The sequence below is a fragment of the Spea bombifrons genome, chromosome 5 (genome assembly GCF_027358695.1).
Source record: "Spea bombifrons isolate aSpeBom1 chromosome 5, aSpeBom1.2.pri, whole genome shotgun sequence".
Taxonomy (NCBI): Eukaryota; Metazoa; Chordata; class Amphibia; order Anura; family Pelobatidae; genus Spea; species Spea bombifrons.
The window spans coordinates 103,547,320-103,564,128 of record NC_071091.1 but is presented as its reverse complement, the minus strand read 5'-3'; the positions used below and the strand labels follow the sequence as shown (position 1 = coordinate 103,564,128).

At 46.2% G+C, this 16,809-nt stretch overlaps 1 protein-coding gene across 1 annotated transcript in view; it reads left to right on the top strand.

The window, feature by feature from the left end:
* Positions 1-16,809, top strand: part of ASAP1 (ArfGAP with SH3 domain, ankyrin repeat and PH domain 1) — a 71,991-nt gene that overhangs the window by 40,127 nt on the left and 15,055 nt on the right. The window contains exons 4-12 of the mRNA XM_053466714.1: positions 4,444-4,516; positions 8,888-9,033; positions 9,293-9,367; positions 9,474-9,523; positions 10,063-10,192; positions 10,859-10,944; positions 12,266-12,341; positions 12,835-12,921; positions 16,074-16,174. Of these exons, the coding sequence (XP_053322689.1) occupies positions 4,444-4,516; positions 8,888-9,033; positions 9,293-9,367; positions 9,474-9,523; positions 10,063-10,192; positions 10,859-10,944; positions 12,266-12,341; positions 12,835-12,921; positions 16,074-16,174 (824 nt within the window). The remainder of the gene's footprint in view (positions 1-4,443; positions 4,517-8,887; positions 9,034-9,292; positions 9,368-9,473; positions 9,524-10,062; positions 10,193-10,858; positions 10,945-12,265; positions 12,342-12,834; positions 12,922-16,073; positions 16,175-16,809) is intronic.

Here is a 16,809-nt window from a genome sequence, read left to right as displayed (position 1 = left end):
TACTCTCCCGCCTCTGATGTAATAACCCAGTTCTCTCCCTTAAAGCGCCCGGCAGAAGTGACTATGAATGCTGTGACGACACAACATAGTCCTCCATAGTTAATGGGTCTAAAGGGAGTCCCTCCTCCCCGGACCTGATGCCCCCCGTTCGGTGAAAGCCTCTTAGAAAGCCCCCCAAATCCTGCGCTTTGATCCCTTATAACGGTGATTATCTTTTTTCACCAGCCCTGCAAAGCTTTGTGTGACGATATGATGATCTGTCCGGATCCGTCTCTCTGTCCGCTCGTTTAGCGGCAGGCGGACTCGCTTCGTTGCATAGTGATAGCGGCAGCCGGATCTTTTTCACAGCGGCCGAGGGGTCGGTTCGTATAGATTGTTTTCGGCAGTGTGGGGGAGGGGGGTCTGGGTCAGATTCTTGCACACTTCGCAGATAGGTATTTGTATTTGATTATTTATGGTACAGCACTGCGGAATAGGATGGCGCTATATAAAGCAGTGAAACAGTTTGCTTGTGGGGGTAGTGTTGCGGTTATCCCCCCCCCCTTGGTATATAGCTCTATATCGGGGTAGATATGTGGTTTATGATGTGATTAGCGCGTCAGGCTGAATCCCCGGCCCCCTTTTCACGAGGGTCTCACCGGTGAGCTCGTTCCTCGCGCTGGCAGATTCACCGCGACGTCTGTGCGCTCAGCCCAGGGGCTTTCTAACGGACGTTTGTTTGGTGCAGGGGGCAGCCTTCAGTTACCATGGAAACCCTTAGTTCTCAGCACCACAGAATACATTAACGTGTAACTGGAGAGACGTATAGAAAAAAAACCAAGACGCTGCACCGGGTGATCTGTGCAACGCCGGCCCGGCTGCCGACACGGATAATGTTACAATTATCATCATCCTCTGTCTCTCGTTATACCTCGTTCTCTGCTTTCACTAATTCCATCAAGTGTGTTTTATATACATATATATATATATATATAATATATAGTGCGTGTGTGTGTATATATATGTATAGTGTGCGTGTTATATGTATAGTGTGCGTGTTATATGTATAGTTAGTGTGTGTTATATGTATGTGTTTGTGTATATATATATATATATATATATATATATGTATGTATGTATGTATAGATTTGACCTGGAGGAACGCGTCACATTTGCCTGTTTAACGCCGGTTCGCTGAATTAACCCTTCTGTGCAGACGTGGGCGTGTGTGTTGTGTGTTGTGTGTTGTGTGTTGTGCGTTGTGCGTTGTGCGTACAGAAAGCCGGAGTATCGCGCGGAGCGGATGCGTCGCCCGCGTTCTGGATTTGTTGTCAGACGGCCGTTTAATAAGCGCCACCAACAATATGTTTGGAATTTGGATGCGAAAAGCATCGCAATCTGTCTTAGCCTGGAAACCGAGCCAAATATAAACACAACCGCTTCCCGGGGCTCGTTACACTTAGACTCGCGCGGCCCTGATTCACATTGTCCCGTGTGCCGTCCCGTGTAATAATTTTAGTGGTTTTTGGTATAGAATGTTCTATGAACGGTCCGTATGTTATATATAATAAACCTTCATTGTCTAATAAAGGCTTTAGTTTGGTGAATCGGTTTGCGCCACCTTTGTCGTGGGAGATGTGAAGTCTCTCTGGCCACGCAAATCATATTAAAGCTTCTGTTCCACCGAACACTGTACCTTTATAACTAAAAGAAGCATGCGAAGCATCATTCCCAGAGCCTCTGAATGCCTAAAACTGCCTGAAATATCCCACAAATAATTATTTAAAGTCTGTAAAACATTTTAAAGCAACAAAAATCTCTAAATATTTGATGCTCGGCACCCTGATCCCTTGTATCTCTTTAAACAGTATTCATTTATAGTGGACGTTACCCAGCGCTACGGAATATGATGGCGCTACCCATTCCCATAACTATCCATGTCAGTGATCCGATTCATTAACACATCAGACATAGAGGTCCGCGCGCTATAGAAATAGAGGTACGCAGTCACATATTATTGACATAGAGGTAAGCATGCTATAGACATAGAGGTAAGCGTACTATAGACATAGAGGTAAGCGTGCTATAGACATAGAGGTAAGCATGCTATAGACATAGAGGTAAGCATGCTATAGACATAGAGGTAAGCATACTATAGACATAGAGGTAAGCGTACTATAGACATAGAGGTGTATATACACAGTATAATGTGTATACATGGATATAATGCAGGGCTTGACAAATTTGTTGTGAATCTAGGCGCCAGGTAAAAAAGTTAGGAGCCAGGATTTTTTTAAACTAACAGTTGGTCAGGAGTGATCTGATCATCATCAGCCCCTTACTAAACTCACAGCATCTGACCTGGAAGCACCCTGGACTTTCAGGTCAGTGCTGTTTGTTTTTTTTTTTTAAATACATTTTTTTCATTTTTTTAACTCTTTCGATGCTGATGTTCCATTGGAGCACAGCATTGACAGATATTTAGTCCCCACAAGCTTGTGGGGACAAATGTTAACCCCTGCAATGCCACGAATGTGTCATACACAATTGTGGCATTGAAAGGGGTTAACGCTGCACCGTCGCTCTCATGGAGTGATCAGGCAGCAGGGGGTGTTGGGGCTGGTCTCCACACTCATGGCGAGACCAAAGAACCCTCTCACCCTGTCCCTGAAGCTGCCTCTGGCAGCTGGGAAGCAATTGCTGGTCTATAGACCAGCCATTGCAGGGGGGAGTCTATGATGACTGCTGTAGGCTTCTATGCCTACAGGAATCATCAAAGGGCTTGTGGGGGCTCGTTTTTTTGCTGTTGCTGGTCTGCCTGGGCTTCCAGGCAGACCACCGGCAGCAGAGCCCCTTACAAAACGGGAGTTAACCCCTAAAACGCCGCGATCGCGGCATTGAAGGGGTTAACACTGCACTGTCGCTCTCAGGGAGCGATCAGGCAGCGGGGGGGGTGTTGGGGCTGGTCTCCACACTCATGTGGAGACCGAAGAACCCTCTCCCCTGTCCCTGAAGCTGCCTCTGGCAGCTGGGACTCAATTGCTGGTCTATGGACCAGCCATTGCAGAGGGAGTCTCTTTGATGACTGCTGTAGGCTTCCATACCTACAGGAGTCATCAAAGGGCTTGTGGGGGCTCGTTTTTGCTGTTGCTGGTCTGCCTGGGCTTCCAGGCAGACCACCAGCAGCAAAGCCCCCAAAACGGGAATTAACCCCTAAATGCCGCGATCGCGGCATTGAAGGGGTTAACGCTGCGCTGTCGCTCCCATGGAGCGATCAGGCAGCTGGGGGGTGTTGGGTGAGGTCCCCAGACTTGTGTGGGGACCCAATCAACAAACAAACACCTTCCCTGAGGCTGCCTGTGGCAGCTGAAAACACGAGTGCTGCTTTTCCAGCAACCGCGTTTTCAGCCTACAGGCTCACTCCGTGGGAGTGATCTCAGGCTCGGGGGCGGGCTCGGAGTGGCTGTGCTGTCTGCCTAGACTTCTGGGCAGACAGCAGCGCCCCCATGTGGTGACTCAGCCTCTTACATCCACAATTTTTTCTGGATGTAAGAGGCTGACAAAACCTAGGCGCCAGGACAAAATTCTCTGTCGCCATGGCGACCTGGCGCCTGGGATTTGTCGAGCCCTGATATAATGTATATACATATATATAATACTCATACATGTATATGTTTCAGATTACTTTGTTACTTTGGCTGTTTAACTCTTTCAGTCTCCTCTCTCTTTTCCTCCACGTGACACGGGGGATCCTTTAGTGACTGCTATGGTGCTGTAGACCCGGTATACATGTCTCCGGCAGTGTCCGTGGCGGTGCTCTCTGCCGCGTGCCGTTAGCGGCCCCCGCCTCTGTAATGTCGCTGTTATATCGGTTTGCCCCGCGCCGGTGTCTTTATCGGTGATTGTTGCTATTAACGCACTTATTACGTTAAGCGAGGCGGCCCTGTGAAAAGCGTTCATTACGAGGTGGCTTTCCTCTCGCCCCGATGGCTTTCCTCTCGCCCCGTTCGCGTGAAGCCGATGTTTTGCTTTAGCGCCGCTGTTTTTAATGATCGACTAAATGCTGCAGCCGTTTCCCGCTGTCGGCTCTTCTCTTCATTAACCTCGGCTGCCCCCTCCGACCTAAAAACTGTGTTTTTAACAAACGATGTGCGTTTTCTGTGTGGGTTCCATACATTTTTTATTAATTATACTATAAAATGATAATTTAAATTAAATATTCATTAAAGGGGCACTTCAGCCATCACATGCACTTTAATCCATACGATATCGGCGTGGGCCCTTTACATGTTCAGGTTGCCCCTTTTGAGAATGCCCAAATGCATTTAACCCTTTCCTCTCCCCCAGCGGGTCTCTCGGGGGTATGCACACACACAGGGGATTTCTGACCGACTGTCTGTGCTGTAGGAATGTGATTAGCATTATTTTCTTGTATAGTTATACCTTTTTTATTTTCTTCTCCAGGCTTTGGATCAAGATCGGACCGCGCTACAGAAAGTGAAGAAATCTGTGAAAGCAATTTATAATTCAGGGCAAGGTAAGCAGCTTGCGGGCGACTCAACTCAAGATACAAACCCATAAAAACAGTACGAAAACACCAAAAATAATCCTAACTCTAACAATCATAGCCACAAGGAGATTATTAATCTGTAGGGACGAACGGGACATTAGAAACATCTTCCATAGACCTCAGGGGTCAGAAGGAATGAAATAAAGGTCACGAAGGTTTGACAGAATGCAGGATCCGTAATGTGGAAGCTCAGTCTAGTATATACTTATTTCCATCGTGTCGTGGTTAATAAGTAAGGTACCAGTGGGGTCCGTTACTGCGTTCTGTTAAATTATCCCTCATATTGCCGGCTGCTTGACTGTGAAAGATCATTGGGCGTGTAGGAAGGCCCTTGTTCTGGATATTGTGTCAGAATGGGGTTAATAGGGATTGCAGGTTGGTTCATATTTTGCATAAACCATCAGAGATCCGCACTGAACACCAGTCCGGGTCTTGGGGTTAGATCAGCTGCTGGTTTAGTGAGAGAAGCCCTGCCCGTACGGCGTTATATACTACTTTACATATAGATAGAGGTACGCTGGTGTCCAAAATATGAAACACGCAGTCTGGACATTGTGCTGACATCTTTCTACCTAAAACAGGACCTAAACAACCATGGCCGCAACTGGGTCCAGGCCCCCATTCTAGGGGGGGCCTGGGGAGCCCTTGTGACTGCTCCTTTAAAAGCTGCGGGCAACACCTGATCATCTGATCGGTCTGATGTCTGATCCAGCATGCAGGAAGTGACCTCACATCCATTTCCAGCGTGCGGGAAGTGACATCACATCAATTTCCAGCATGCAGGAAGTGACATCACATCCATTTCCAGCATGCAAGATTAGCCTGCACGTAGGGAGGGAGACACAAGCAAGCTGTTTGGCACTGACATGCTGTTTGGGGGCTAAGATGGCACTGACAAGCTGTTTTTTCTAATTTTTTGCACCCCTTACATGAAGCCTACACTAGAATGTAAGGAACTGGCATTTTTTTGGCGTGTATTAGGACTGTTGTGCACGGGTGATTATCATCGGAGCTTATCTGAAAAGCATGCACCTGGTCCATGTCTATATTTTCAGTTATGACTGCTGTCCGGACTTCCGAGCCGGGGGCTGGGAAGTTCTGCGAACCGTTTGCGAACACTTCATCCTTCTGTCTCCGTGAAGCATTGGGCTTTATTCACTGAACGGAGAGTTGGGAGGAGAGTCGTGTTTTATCACCATGACTGCACTATACTATAATAAAACCCTATCCTAAACCCGATAAGGTTCCGCTGCAGGAAGATCACTACTGGCCGCGTCTCATTCAAATCTCCTTATCCATTGAATTATACATTATCAGGGCCAGCTCAGGTCTTCTTTATGGGGTAGACTCCATAAAACACTTTACGTTTTAGTTGGGGTTGAATAAGGTTTTAGTTGGTGGGTGGCTAGTGGGAAATGGGGACAGTATTAATTTTAATAGATTTTAGCTGATTTTGGATGTTTAGGTTTTGGGTTGGCCGCTAATTAGAGAGAATTGGGGTCGGAGTAGGCCATGGAGGCTAAGTTTGATAAAATGGCACGTTTTTAGTGCTGAGGAAGCCTATGATGTTCTGGGTCTGACGAAGCCACGCTTACGGATTCGCATAGTGAGCCGATATCTGACACTGTTTTTTTTTCTTTTTTTTTTCTCCCCAACTGCCATTTCAAACTAACATTTATGCTGCCCAGTGCCTGGCGGCTGAGTAAGGGTTAACACATCACGCCTGGCACCCCACTGACCCTTTTGAAGGGGGCTATAACCCTAATGATGGGCTTTGTAAAAGAAAAAAAGGGAAAAAAAAGGTTCAGGTACTGGAGCTCAAATATCTCCATTTTAATGACAATGCCCCCCCCCCCCAGCGGTCACCCACATTTTGATCGTTTATATAATGTCTGCATCGCCGGATCCGTTCTTTTGTTCAATGGCAGACTGCGTTTCAGACCGGACGTCCCCCCAAAGCGCTCCGGGCACGGGGTGAGATTCTATGAGCTTCCAGAAAGTGTACCGGGGACACGCCGTCTCGTTTCTATGAGGGGAAAGACTGCCCAGACTCCCAAACCACAAGATGGCGTGGGGTCTTCTCTTTCCCCATCTGTACAAAGGCTGCCCCCCTCATGACAGAAAACTCTGGAAAAGGGGGGTATTTTAAATTGGCACAGTATCAGAAAACCAAAGAAGCCTCCACACGCGGGGTATTCCCGTGATGGGGAGACGCGGCCGTTACACGTCTGACTGGATTTCTCTGCCGTAACACATCATCTGCGCAAAAAATCCGAAGCCGCGCGGGAGTGTTGGCGGAAAAAGCGCCGGGAATTATCTTGGCGGCCAAACAGCGGCATGAAGATTGTCCGGATGCTCCGTTGTGTCCGTTGTGTTGTTTCCGTTGTGTCCGTTGTGTGTTAATCTGTTCCTGTTTCCTGCTGTGCCTTCCCCTTCCCCTGATAAAGTGTAAACCGTGCCCGGTCCCAGTAAAGAGACTGCTGTGTCGTGCCGTGACTGGTGGTTCTTTGGGAGACCTTTTTCCCTAGAGAAGTGTATAACTGTGCCGGCGAGGGCCCTCTGGCCTGCCGGGCTCCCGTTACAGCGGGGAGGAATAGGGGAGCCGGTAGAATTCCCCACTAATAACAACATTAATTTAAACATTTATTGTATATATATAAACAGAAACACGTGACTTGGCGTGTTCATCCGATCAGGAAGTACTGCCGATGACCCGCTAGCCGAAGGCTTTCCGTGTCTGTTCTTCTTCCATAAACATCTTGGCGTTCGCCATCAAATCTTCCTCCTCGACTCCTGGTACGAGCGCGATGGGCATTCCCGCTATCATCATAGCTAGCGGCACGATGTCCCTCTCTGGGTGCGTTGCTGGCGGCACGATGTACCTCTCTGGGTGCGTTGCTGGCGGTCGTTCCGTAGCCCTTATTTGAGCGTATGGATGGTATCTGGCCCACACGGACTGCTTGTGCATCCGCCACTCTAATCAGAGTATGATTGGCTCTCGCCATCGCTCTCCGAAGCTCGGTTTTAGGTTTCTGACGGGGGAATTGTAGGTAATACGGGACTATTAGCTGTGAAAATGATGCGCAAACTGATCTAAAAATAATTTATCACTGAAAAGTGTGACTCTCCATAACTTCTAATCATTAATCCGAGGGACCCCCGAGACCTCTAAAGCCTCTTATATCGCCCCAATAGAAGGCATCACCCAGGACCAGAGACTCGGATTTCTTGTTACCCCCCCCCCATTTTAATTTGAAGGACAAATAGAGCTTTCTTCCGGTTCCACTTTTAGACGTATAATCCAACATTTAGTATGAATAATGTATTAAAAAATGGAAAAAAAAGTTGCACAATGTGGTTGCGGAGTATTTTTTGGGGGTGGCGAGTCGTGCCACAATGTCTGATCCCTGCACGATCCCTCATTGTAAACACAAGGTTTCCGTTCACACGGCTTCTTCACCAGATGACGTTATCGCGCAGGACCCCCGGCGTGGGGAGGGAGAACGGCCGGGAGCCGCCGGGGGGCTACGTCCTCCATGAGGTTCCACGCCGTCACGCTAGGTTCTTGGGCACGTGCATAGAGCATCATGACGGTTAATAAATAAAATGCAATAATAATAATTTTCAGGACATTTCTGCCTTTATTCATCATTTAAATCAGACCAGAGATGGAGGAGGAGGAACGGGTGCATTTACTCCACGTCTTCCCGTAGATGCCTTTACGTTACGATGCGTTTTACCGTCGGGAGCCCATACGGGCCCGCCGTTCGTTTAACGAAGCCTTTGTGCTCGCGAACACGCGCAGATCTGTCCCTTTATCGATTCATCTGACGGTTTCATCGCAAAGAAACAATGCAGAGGCAGTTAGGAAGATGTTTTCGGTTGCTATGGCAACAAACTTGGTGTCCTTTTAGTCACGTGAGGGTAAAACATTCCCTGAAAAAGTGTGGACGGGGGCAATCTGGGACACATGGGGTTGAACTTTAAGGCCCCCCCAAGAGACTTGTATATATATATAATATGTATATAATACTGGCCAAAAGTGGCCCCTTCTTGAGCAGACGCGGGGGCCAATACTTTCTTCCCGTTTCTATGTTTTCATCCATAAACGTGATTACGTTTTAAGCTGCCTTGTAATTGGCTGAAGACACACCGAAGCCAGTCACATGACCACACGCCGGTACATGTTAATTACCTTGACTACGTGTCTCTTTTGACGATTAAATGACACAAATGACCCCGTTTTAGAGACGTCCGCGTTCCCATTTAGAACGGATCTGTTTGTGGTTTCTTTGGGGTCGAATAATAACGCGCGAGGCGTTATTTTCTGTTTTCCAGATCACGTGCAGAACGAGGAGAACTACGCCCATGCGCTAGATAAATTCGGGAGCAATTTCCTCAGCCGCGACAACCCGGACCTGGGCACGGCTTTCGTGAAGTTTTCCACTCTCACCAAGGAGCTGTCGACGTTACTGAAAAACCTGGTAAGTCACCCAAAAACCCGAGATCGCAGGAATTCTCTGCCGCCCGCGCTTATTTAACACAGTACAGTAACCATAGTAATAAGCCGTCTCGCTGCGTTGTATTTGAGTGCAAGCTCCCCGGACTAGGGTCCTTCCATGGGTGGAAGAGAAAGCGTACGGATTGTAAGGGGCGGATTTAACCCACTGGGTTCTGGAGCCCCCAGGCCACGTACGTTCATGTTCTTTCTATGTTGATTTTGTTTTTCTTCCTCCCCGACAGCTTCAGGGTTTAAGCCACAATGTCATCTTTACCCTGGATTCTCTTCTGAAAGGGGATCTGAAAGGAGTGAAAGGGGTAAGTGAAAGAGCGTTTTGGGGTAGTTCCCGATAGACCCCGGGAATGGATAAATGTCTGTAAAGGATCGGCTTCCGCATTCATTCCGTGTCGCTTCTTTCTGCAGGACCTGAAGAAGCCGTTTGACAAAGCCTGGAAGGATTACGAGACCAAATTGTAAGCCTCATTAATGCCAAAACTGCTATAAATTCTAAATCGTACGCAATTTGCATCATTTCCAATCCCCAGACCCACGTTTTTAGCACAATGTATAGATCAAAAGTCTCGTGTTGCCTCATATGTTCATGTGTATGGGCATGCGCGGAGAGGGGCGCCATTGATCCCCTTTAATGATCTTAACCCTGTTAAAGGTGCCGTTCCATTATTTCTTCTAAAAGGTTTAATCAAATAAAAACATAAACTTTTAAGGAGCTTCTCGAGTTTATATGGCAACAGCCTATCCGTGCCTGGCTTCTGTTTCATATGACAGTTAAGTGTTTCTGAAAAAATAATAATAATAATAATAATGAGACAAAATTGATGTAGTGTATTTCCAAGTTAAGTTTAACCCCGTCCGGTAAGTCGTTGCTTTAGATCATTGATTGTTTTGTGTTCTTGCGGCGGGTCCCGGGAGGTGGCGTTTGTGACGATTGCGCGATGCAGCTTTTTCTCGCTTTGGATGGAAATGAGCAATTTATCTTTTTTATCCTATTCAGTACAAAAATCGAGAAAGAAAAGCGAGAGCACGCCAAGCAACATGGGATGATCCGCACGGAGATCACGGGCGCGGAGATCGCGGAGGAGATGGAGAAAGAGCGCCGGCTGTTCCAGCTGCAGATGTGTGAAGTGAGTAGCTGCGCACGTTGTGTGTAAAAATAATGACACACACTCATACGTCGACTTAACCCCTTCCATGCTGCACAATGTTCTGTGCCGCCCCCAATAATAACGGCATGGAATACCACATTTTCAGTAGCGGTGATTTTCGAGCCGGGGGGGCTGTATACAGAACATCGCTCTCTATAATCATTACACAAAGAGCCTTGTTATTATCATTATTATTATTTATACAGCGCCAACAGTTCCCGCAGCGCTTCTTACAGTCCCTGCGTTCAAAGGGTCTGACAGAACTAGAACCGACAGGCCAAGACAAACCGATACATTCGGTAACGAGGGTCTGGCTCACAGGCTTATGATCTCATAACTATGACATCATATAGCACCCCTTTTCAAATCAATTTCTTTAAAGATAAGGACACTCGAGACTCTTTTGGCTGCTTTATGGATCCATATTTTTAGCAGCTTTAATAATAAGCTTTATAAATCAGATTAGAGGCCGTCTCCCCGTAACATAAACTATTCACGGATCATCCTATTATTTCCATATCGGTGCCCCTGCCTGTCGTTAGCACAATAACTATCCGCATGGAAATTCAATTAACGCTAAACCCCGTACACTGTATAATTACCAACAAACCAACGCTTCTTCTTCTTTCCATTTCTTTTTGGCAGTATCTCATTAAAGTTAATGAAATCAAGACGAAAAAAGGCGTAGACCTCCTCCAAAATCTTATAAAGTATTATCACGCTCAGTGCAAGTAAGTGCTCTTTCCATGTTATTATTGCCGTGTGCATTTTATACCAGCTGATCGTAGCCACATAGCATTCTTGCAAGGTAATATAGGCTGCTTTATGAAGCTGAGAGGGTGGTAGACAGATGGAACAGCCTCCCAGCAGAAGTGGTAGAGGTTAATACAGCGAGGGGATTTAAACATGCATGGGACAGGCATACAGCTCCTGAACCCAAGACGAGACCGACGACTGATTAAGGTCTGAGTCTTTATAGCAGGAAAAAACGGGCGACTAGATGGATCTGTAACGGACATTCCCTCGAATACTTATAAAATCTGTCGCTGTGACAACCGTTTCAATATTCCGTGAGATTCCTGGTTATATTTCTGACTTCCACGGAAAGCATTTTTTTTTCTTCCGCTGCCAGATCGGCCGACGAAACTTTTCCGAGCCCTCGGGTAAAAAGCGTCCTCTTCCAAATACGCTTTATTAAAAATCATAATTCCTGCTGCGCGCTTCTCTTTTCAGAGCTGTTTTCATACACAGTTACCATCGATCCTGGATACTATTTATATTATGAAATAAACCGGGAAGTGTAATAACGCCACAGCGCTCCACAACGTGCCATTAGAAGTCCTTTTTTTGGTCTTTTTAATGTAACGCTTTTCCAATTAATGTATGATTTCTGTGTATATATATATATATATATATGTGTATATATATATATATATATATATATATACACACACACATGAACTGATACGATGTTCAGCACTGGGTAACCTCATATATATATAGATATAGACATATATATATATATATATATATATACACCCCATCTTCGCCTTCCCATTTTTTATTGTGTTATTGTTATATTTATTGGTTATATTAATTAACTCGTACGAGTGGGGCCCGTGCTGACCACATTGGCTTTAACAATTTTTATCCCCAAAATATGTTAAAAATACATGCTGGGTTTATCGATGGGAAACGTGGTCTTTCATATTAATATGGAACCCCTACAATGTAGCAAGTCCAGCGTCGGACGGCGTGAAGGAGAATGTCTTTGGACGCCGATCTCTTTGAGGGCGAGCGAGGACGTCAGTCGTAGATGTCGTTTTTATCCAGTCTTTAGGTTTATGTGCTGCTGGCGGTTACATATTCAGCAGCAGATGGAATATCTATGATCGCCATTTATCATCCCCAGCCCCGGGAAAACATGCCCCCCCCCCGCACGCGACGGCTGCTGCAGATTGCTGAACATGTTTTCTTTGGTGTGTTTTGTTTCTGTTGTGTATATATATATATATTTTATACACGGTCCTTTAAGGTCATTTTGCATTCCAGTTTCTTCCAGGACGGCTTGAAAACAGCTGATAAGCTCAAGCAGTACATCGAGAAGCTGGCCGCGGACCTTTACAATGTAAGCCGCCATTTTTTTTTTATTTTTTTTTTTTGGAATCTTTCTCGTCTTTTGTAGTAGCTCTACAATTCTCAACCCCCTGAAAATGTTTTTTTATTAATTTAATGAGCGAGCGATAGAAAGGGTTAATTGTCTGTTACTCCTGTGTAAACTAGTAATTGGTAATGCAGGTTGCAAAGTACCAGTGAGCTAATGGACATAAATATTATGTGTGTGTGTGTGTGTGTGCGTGTGTGTGTGTGTGCGTGTGTGTGTGTGTGTATATATATATATATATATATATATATATATATATGGCATTTGCCTGCATAGCAGTGGTTTTATTTTAACTGTTTGATTGCTGCACTGCCCACCCTAGCAGTAACACCTGTATCTAAATCTGTTTCATGCCTCCCATATTTGAAAGACTGAAAGTGAAAAGCGTCTCTGTAAAGTGAGGGCATATGATGGCACATAATATATATTTATAAAATAAACCTCTGTGAACCTCCAGATAAAGCAAACACAAGACGAAGAGAAGAAGCAGCTGACGGCTCTGCGGGATCTCATCAAGTCTTCTCTCCAGCTGGATCAGAAAGAGGTAGGTGGTATTTCAGGACGCGGCTAACAGAACATTTACTTCCGGATCTTTTTCATAGATTGGGCCCGAGCCCCCAATACTGTTGGGTCAGGATCCGCGAGCTGTCGGCTCAGATGGTCACTGAGTGATCGCCGCCTCTCGCTGTATCTGGGGGTTTAATAATGAGGGGTTCACGGGTGCCGCAGACCCAGCACGGTTCAGCTTGGTGATATTAGTGTATTATGCCGGCCGCGCACGGTTATCACCGCCAAGTATCCCGTGTGAGCGTTAGTCACGTAATTGAAATGCTTAGGGAGTCGTGGGCTGTCATGATGGTCCGATGACCCCATTGACAGACTCCTAACAATTGGATCTACGCTGTTCTTCGTATTAAGGGCAGATATATTTACAATTTCCTTTGCCACTCCCCCGAGGAACCACTAGACACTTGTATCCACACTAGGACGTCACTATATTAACGGTTAATACAGTGAGGGGATTTAAACATGCGCGGGACAGGCGAGGCCAATGACTGATTAAGGTCTGAGTCTTTACTGCAGGAAAAATGGCAGACTAGACGGGGCCGGGTGCGTCTGATCTCCCGTCAGATTCAATCTTTGATGTTTCTATGTAAGGGTTTGGGCGTTCCGCAGTACCATGCGATGCGTGTTTCTAATGCATTCCCCCTAGGAGTGTTAGTTGCGGCCAAGTAAATGGAACAGCGTCTTTAAAACAAGTAAAAGGTCTTTGTGGATGTAACATGTAATGCACAGAGTATTTGGGGGCCGTAAGCTTCCTATGGGGTAGTTTAGCGCACAATCACACCTTGGAGTTGTCAGTGCTGTACCATGCTGGTAGCCAGTGTAGTTACACGTGGTTCCTGGCAGCCAGTGTTGTGCCACCCTGGCCGCTCAGTGTGTGCCTATCATCCTATATAGCGGGGTGCTGGGGGGGGTCATTATTATTATTATTATCAAGCTTATAATATTCACCATACTGTTCAGTGTACAGAACATTTTAAGCTCGCTGTTCCACTAAGACAAAACACTCCTCAAACTAGGCATCTATGAAAAAAATGTAAAAAAAATAAAATAAAATTACTCGTAAAGCACATCAGTGTGCGGTCCTCAAAAAAATTACTAAAGGAGAATTGGGTGCATTGCTTTATACCAGCGCTGACCTCTTCACAGCTTGTGGTCATGGGGGTGATTGAAATAGAGATCCCATTAAAAATCAGCCGTTTCCAGCTAGAATAGTCATTTACAACATTAACCCCGTCTGTGCTGGGTTTCTCATCCATTTCATGGACTAAATTTGTTTTTCTTTCAAAAACAATAACATTTCTAAATGACCCCAAACTTTTGTTTTTGGGGTGTGTGTTGGCAGCGCTGGGGTGCAGGAGCCCCCCATTATTGTTCTTAAAGGGTTGGAGTCTCCCTGACCCAATCACTACCAGGTACCCGCTGACGACACCTATAGTCCATTATGTATAGGGGGCAACATGGCCTTGGGGCCTAAATGTAATGGTATGTTATGGCATTTAATAAAATCCATATGTGTCCAAATGCCCGTCGTCCTTTCCACCTCCACGCAGCCGTAAACGTAAAGATAGAAAGTTCGATTTCAGAATAAGGTCATAGTAGCATTTTTCATGAATTTGTTCAAACAAGTTGGAATTTCAGCTAAATAATTCAAAAAATGTATATATATTTTTTTTACTTTTAAGCGCGCTGCTTGTTCTTTCTTGTAAAGCTTCTGAGAATTCCTTCCGTGGAATACTGCCTGACGATGCAGCTTCTTGTCCATTAAAACCTAAAAGCTTATTTTTTTTAAAGAATTTTATTTATTTTGGTCGCTATAACAATAAGATTTCGCTTTTGTTACTATGCGAGGAGTAAGGCTCACAGAATAACGTCCCGTGTAGCTGTTAGGACGATGCGTGTGGATTAACCTCTTGCGTTTTCCCACTAAATATCAAATCCCTTTAAAGATGGAAAAAGTTAAAGAATATAATAAGTTTTCCGAGTAATTTACTGTCATTTAAAGGCGTTTCGTTACTCGCCGTGCGATTTATAGCTTTGCCGTGTTTAACCCTTTACGTGTTATCTCGCGGTTCGGATGAAAGTCACCGTTAACCGGCTGCGTAGTTAACCCTTTAGGTGCGTTGGGCGTCACTGTGTCACAGATACACGACGGCTTCTCTGCTCGCTGATCACAAGCTTTTTCTTTTTCTTTAGAATTGGTTGTTTCCGTAAAAACTGAAAAGTTTTTTTTCTATTATTTATAAAAGGATTTAAAAACGTCTGTATAAATGCCTACAATATGTGTAACGTACCCCCCCCCGCCGCCATCTAGATTGTAAGCTCCTCCTCACCTTTTGTTTCTGTAAGTCCAAGTTGCTATGTGATGCACTGCTTGTTATGTCCTGTATACCCGGTGTACAGCGCTGCGGAGTATGATGGCACTATGTAATTAAAGCGTTTTCATGGTGGCTCAGAGGAGAGCCCCCCGCCAGCCCGCTTGTGCCCGTAGTGTGCGCCGCTGTACGCTTCTATAAGAGTCTTTGCGATTGTGTTAATTTATGTTCTGCTTTTCTCTCCTTGTGTTTTTTTGCCTTCCCTGAACGAAGTCTAGGAGAGTAAGTTTACGCTATCCATGTTTCTCGCTGATGACTGTGATTCCCATTATCCGTGTCCCCTCCCCCCACACCGACCTCTCCATACACTGACACGACGGCGGTCACGCCAAACGAGACGCCATCACCACCGAGCGCTAGCTGCCGCCATACACTATTAAAATAGAAAAAGGTCGCTCACATCCAGATTCAGGGCTAGACAGTAGGGGGTGTCCCAGTGCAGCAGTCGCTTGACAACTCCCATGACTCTCAGCCGGGATTGTTACGTGTTCGCTTATGGCTTTAGGAATTAGGGAACTTTCCCGGCACTGAGAAGAGCTTCCTTTACTCTCTTACCCGGGCGTTTCTTATGTAGTTTTAGTCCCTCTTGGTTTAGTAAATACGTTATGCGGAACCCCTCGGTAAATGGCGAGGTTCCTCCTGCCGGAGTTAAAGCCGCGCACGTTCGCCGAGCTGAAGCAATCCCTGCCGCCAGCCGTTACCGCGAGCTCCTACGAGATGCTTGGCCGTGATTAACGTCTGATTCTAATGTCTCCAGGATTCCCAGAGCAAGCAAGGAGGATACAGCATGCACCAGCTGCAGGGGAACAAGGAGTACGGCAGCGAGAAGAAAGGCTACCTCCTGAAAAAGAGCGATGGGTATGTGCCGCGGGGTGTTCTAGCCCCTATACTCTAATCGCCGCCCCGGGGGAACGTCTTACGTCATACACGGTCCGGGGTTCTCCTGTGAACCGCCGCTCCAGCCGTGCAGAGTCTGTATTCTCCAAGCATTGCTGGGGTTTTCTCTAAAGGGAGTTTGCAGGAGAGTTGAACATTTCAGTTACTATACATCATGAAGGGCCAGCCCCAGTGAGCCCTGTAAACTGTATAATTACACCACTGTTCAAAGGTTTGGGCACCGGCGTAACTACAGGGGTTGCAGGTGCGACAGGGCCTGTTCCTCTAGGGGGCCCGGTGCAACCTCTTGTATCACGAAAGGGCCCTTCCGACCTGGATCGAAATTTTTTCACTAGGGCCATGCGGTTTCTAGTTATCCGGCTTTGGGGGTGACTTTTTCTGGCTGTAACATAATTGCAAGGGCCATTGGAACACAGGAGTGATGGGAGTGATAAAGGGCCATTGGAACACAGGAGTGATGGGAGTGATAAAGGGATATTGGAACACAGGAGTGATGGGAGTGTTAAAGGGCCATTGGAACACAGGAGTGATGGGAGTGATAAAGGGCCATTGGAACACAGGAGTGATGGGAGTGATGGGAGTGATATAGGGCCATT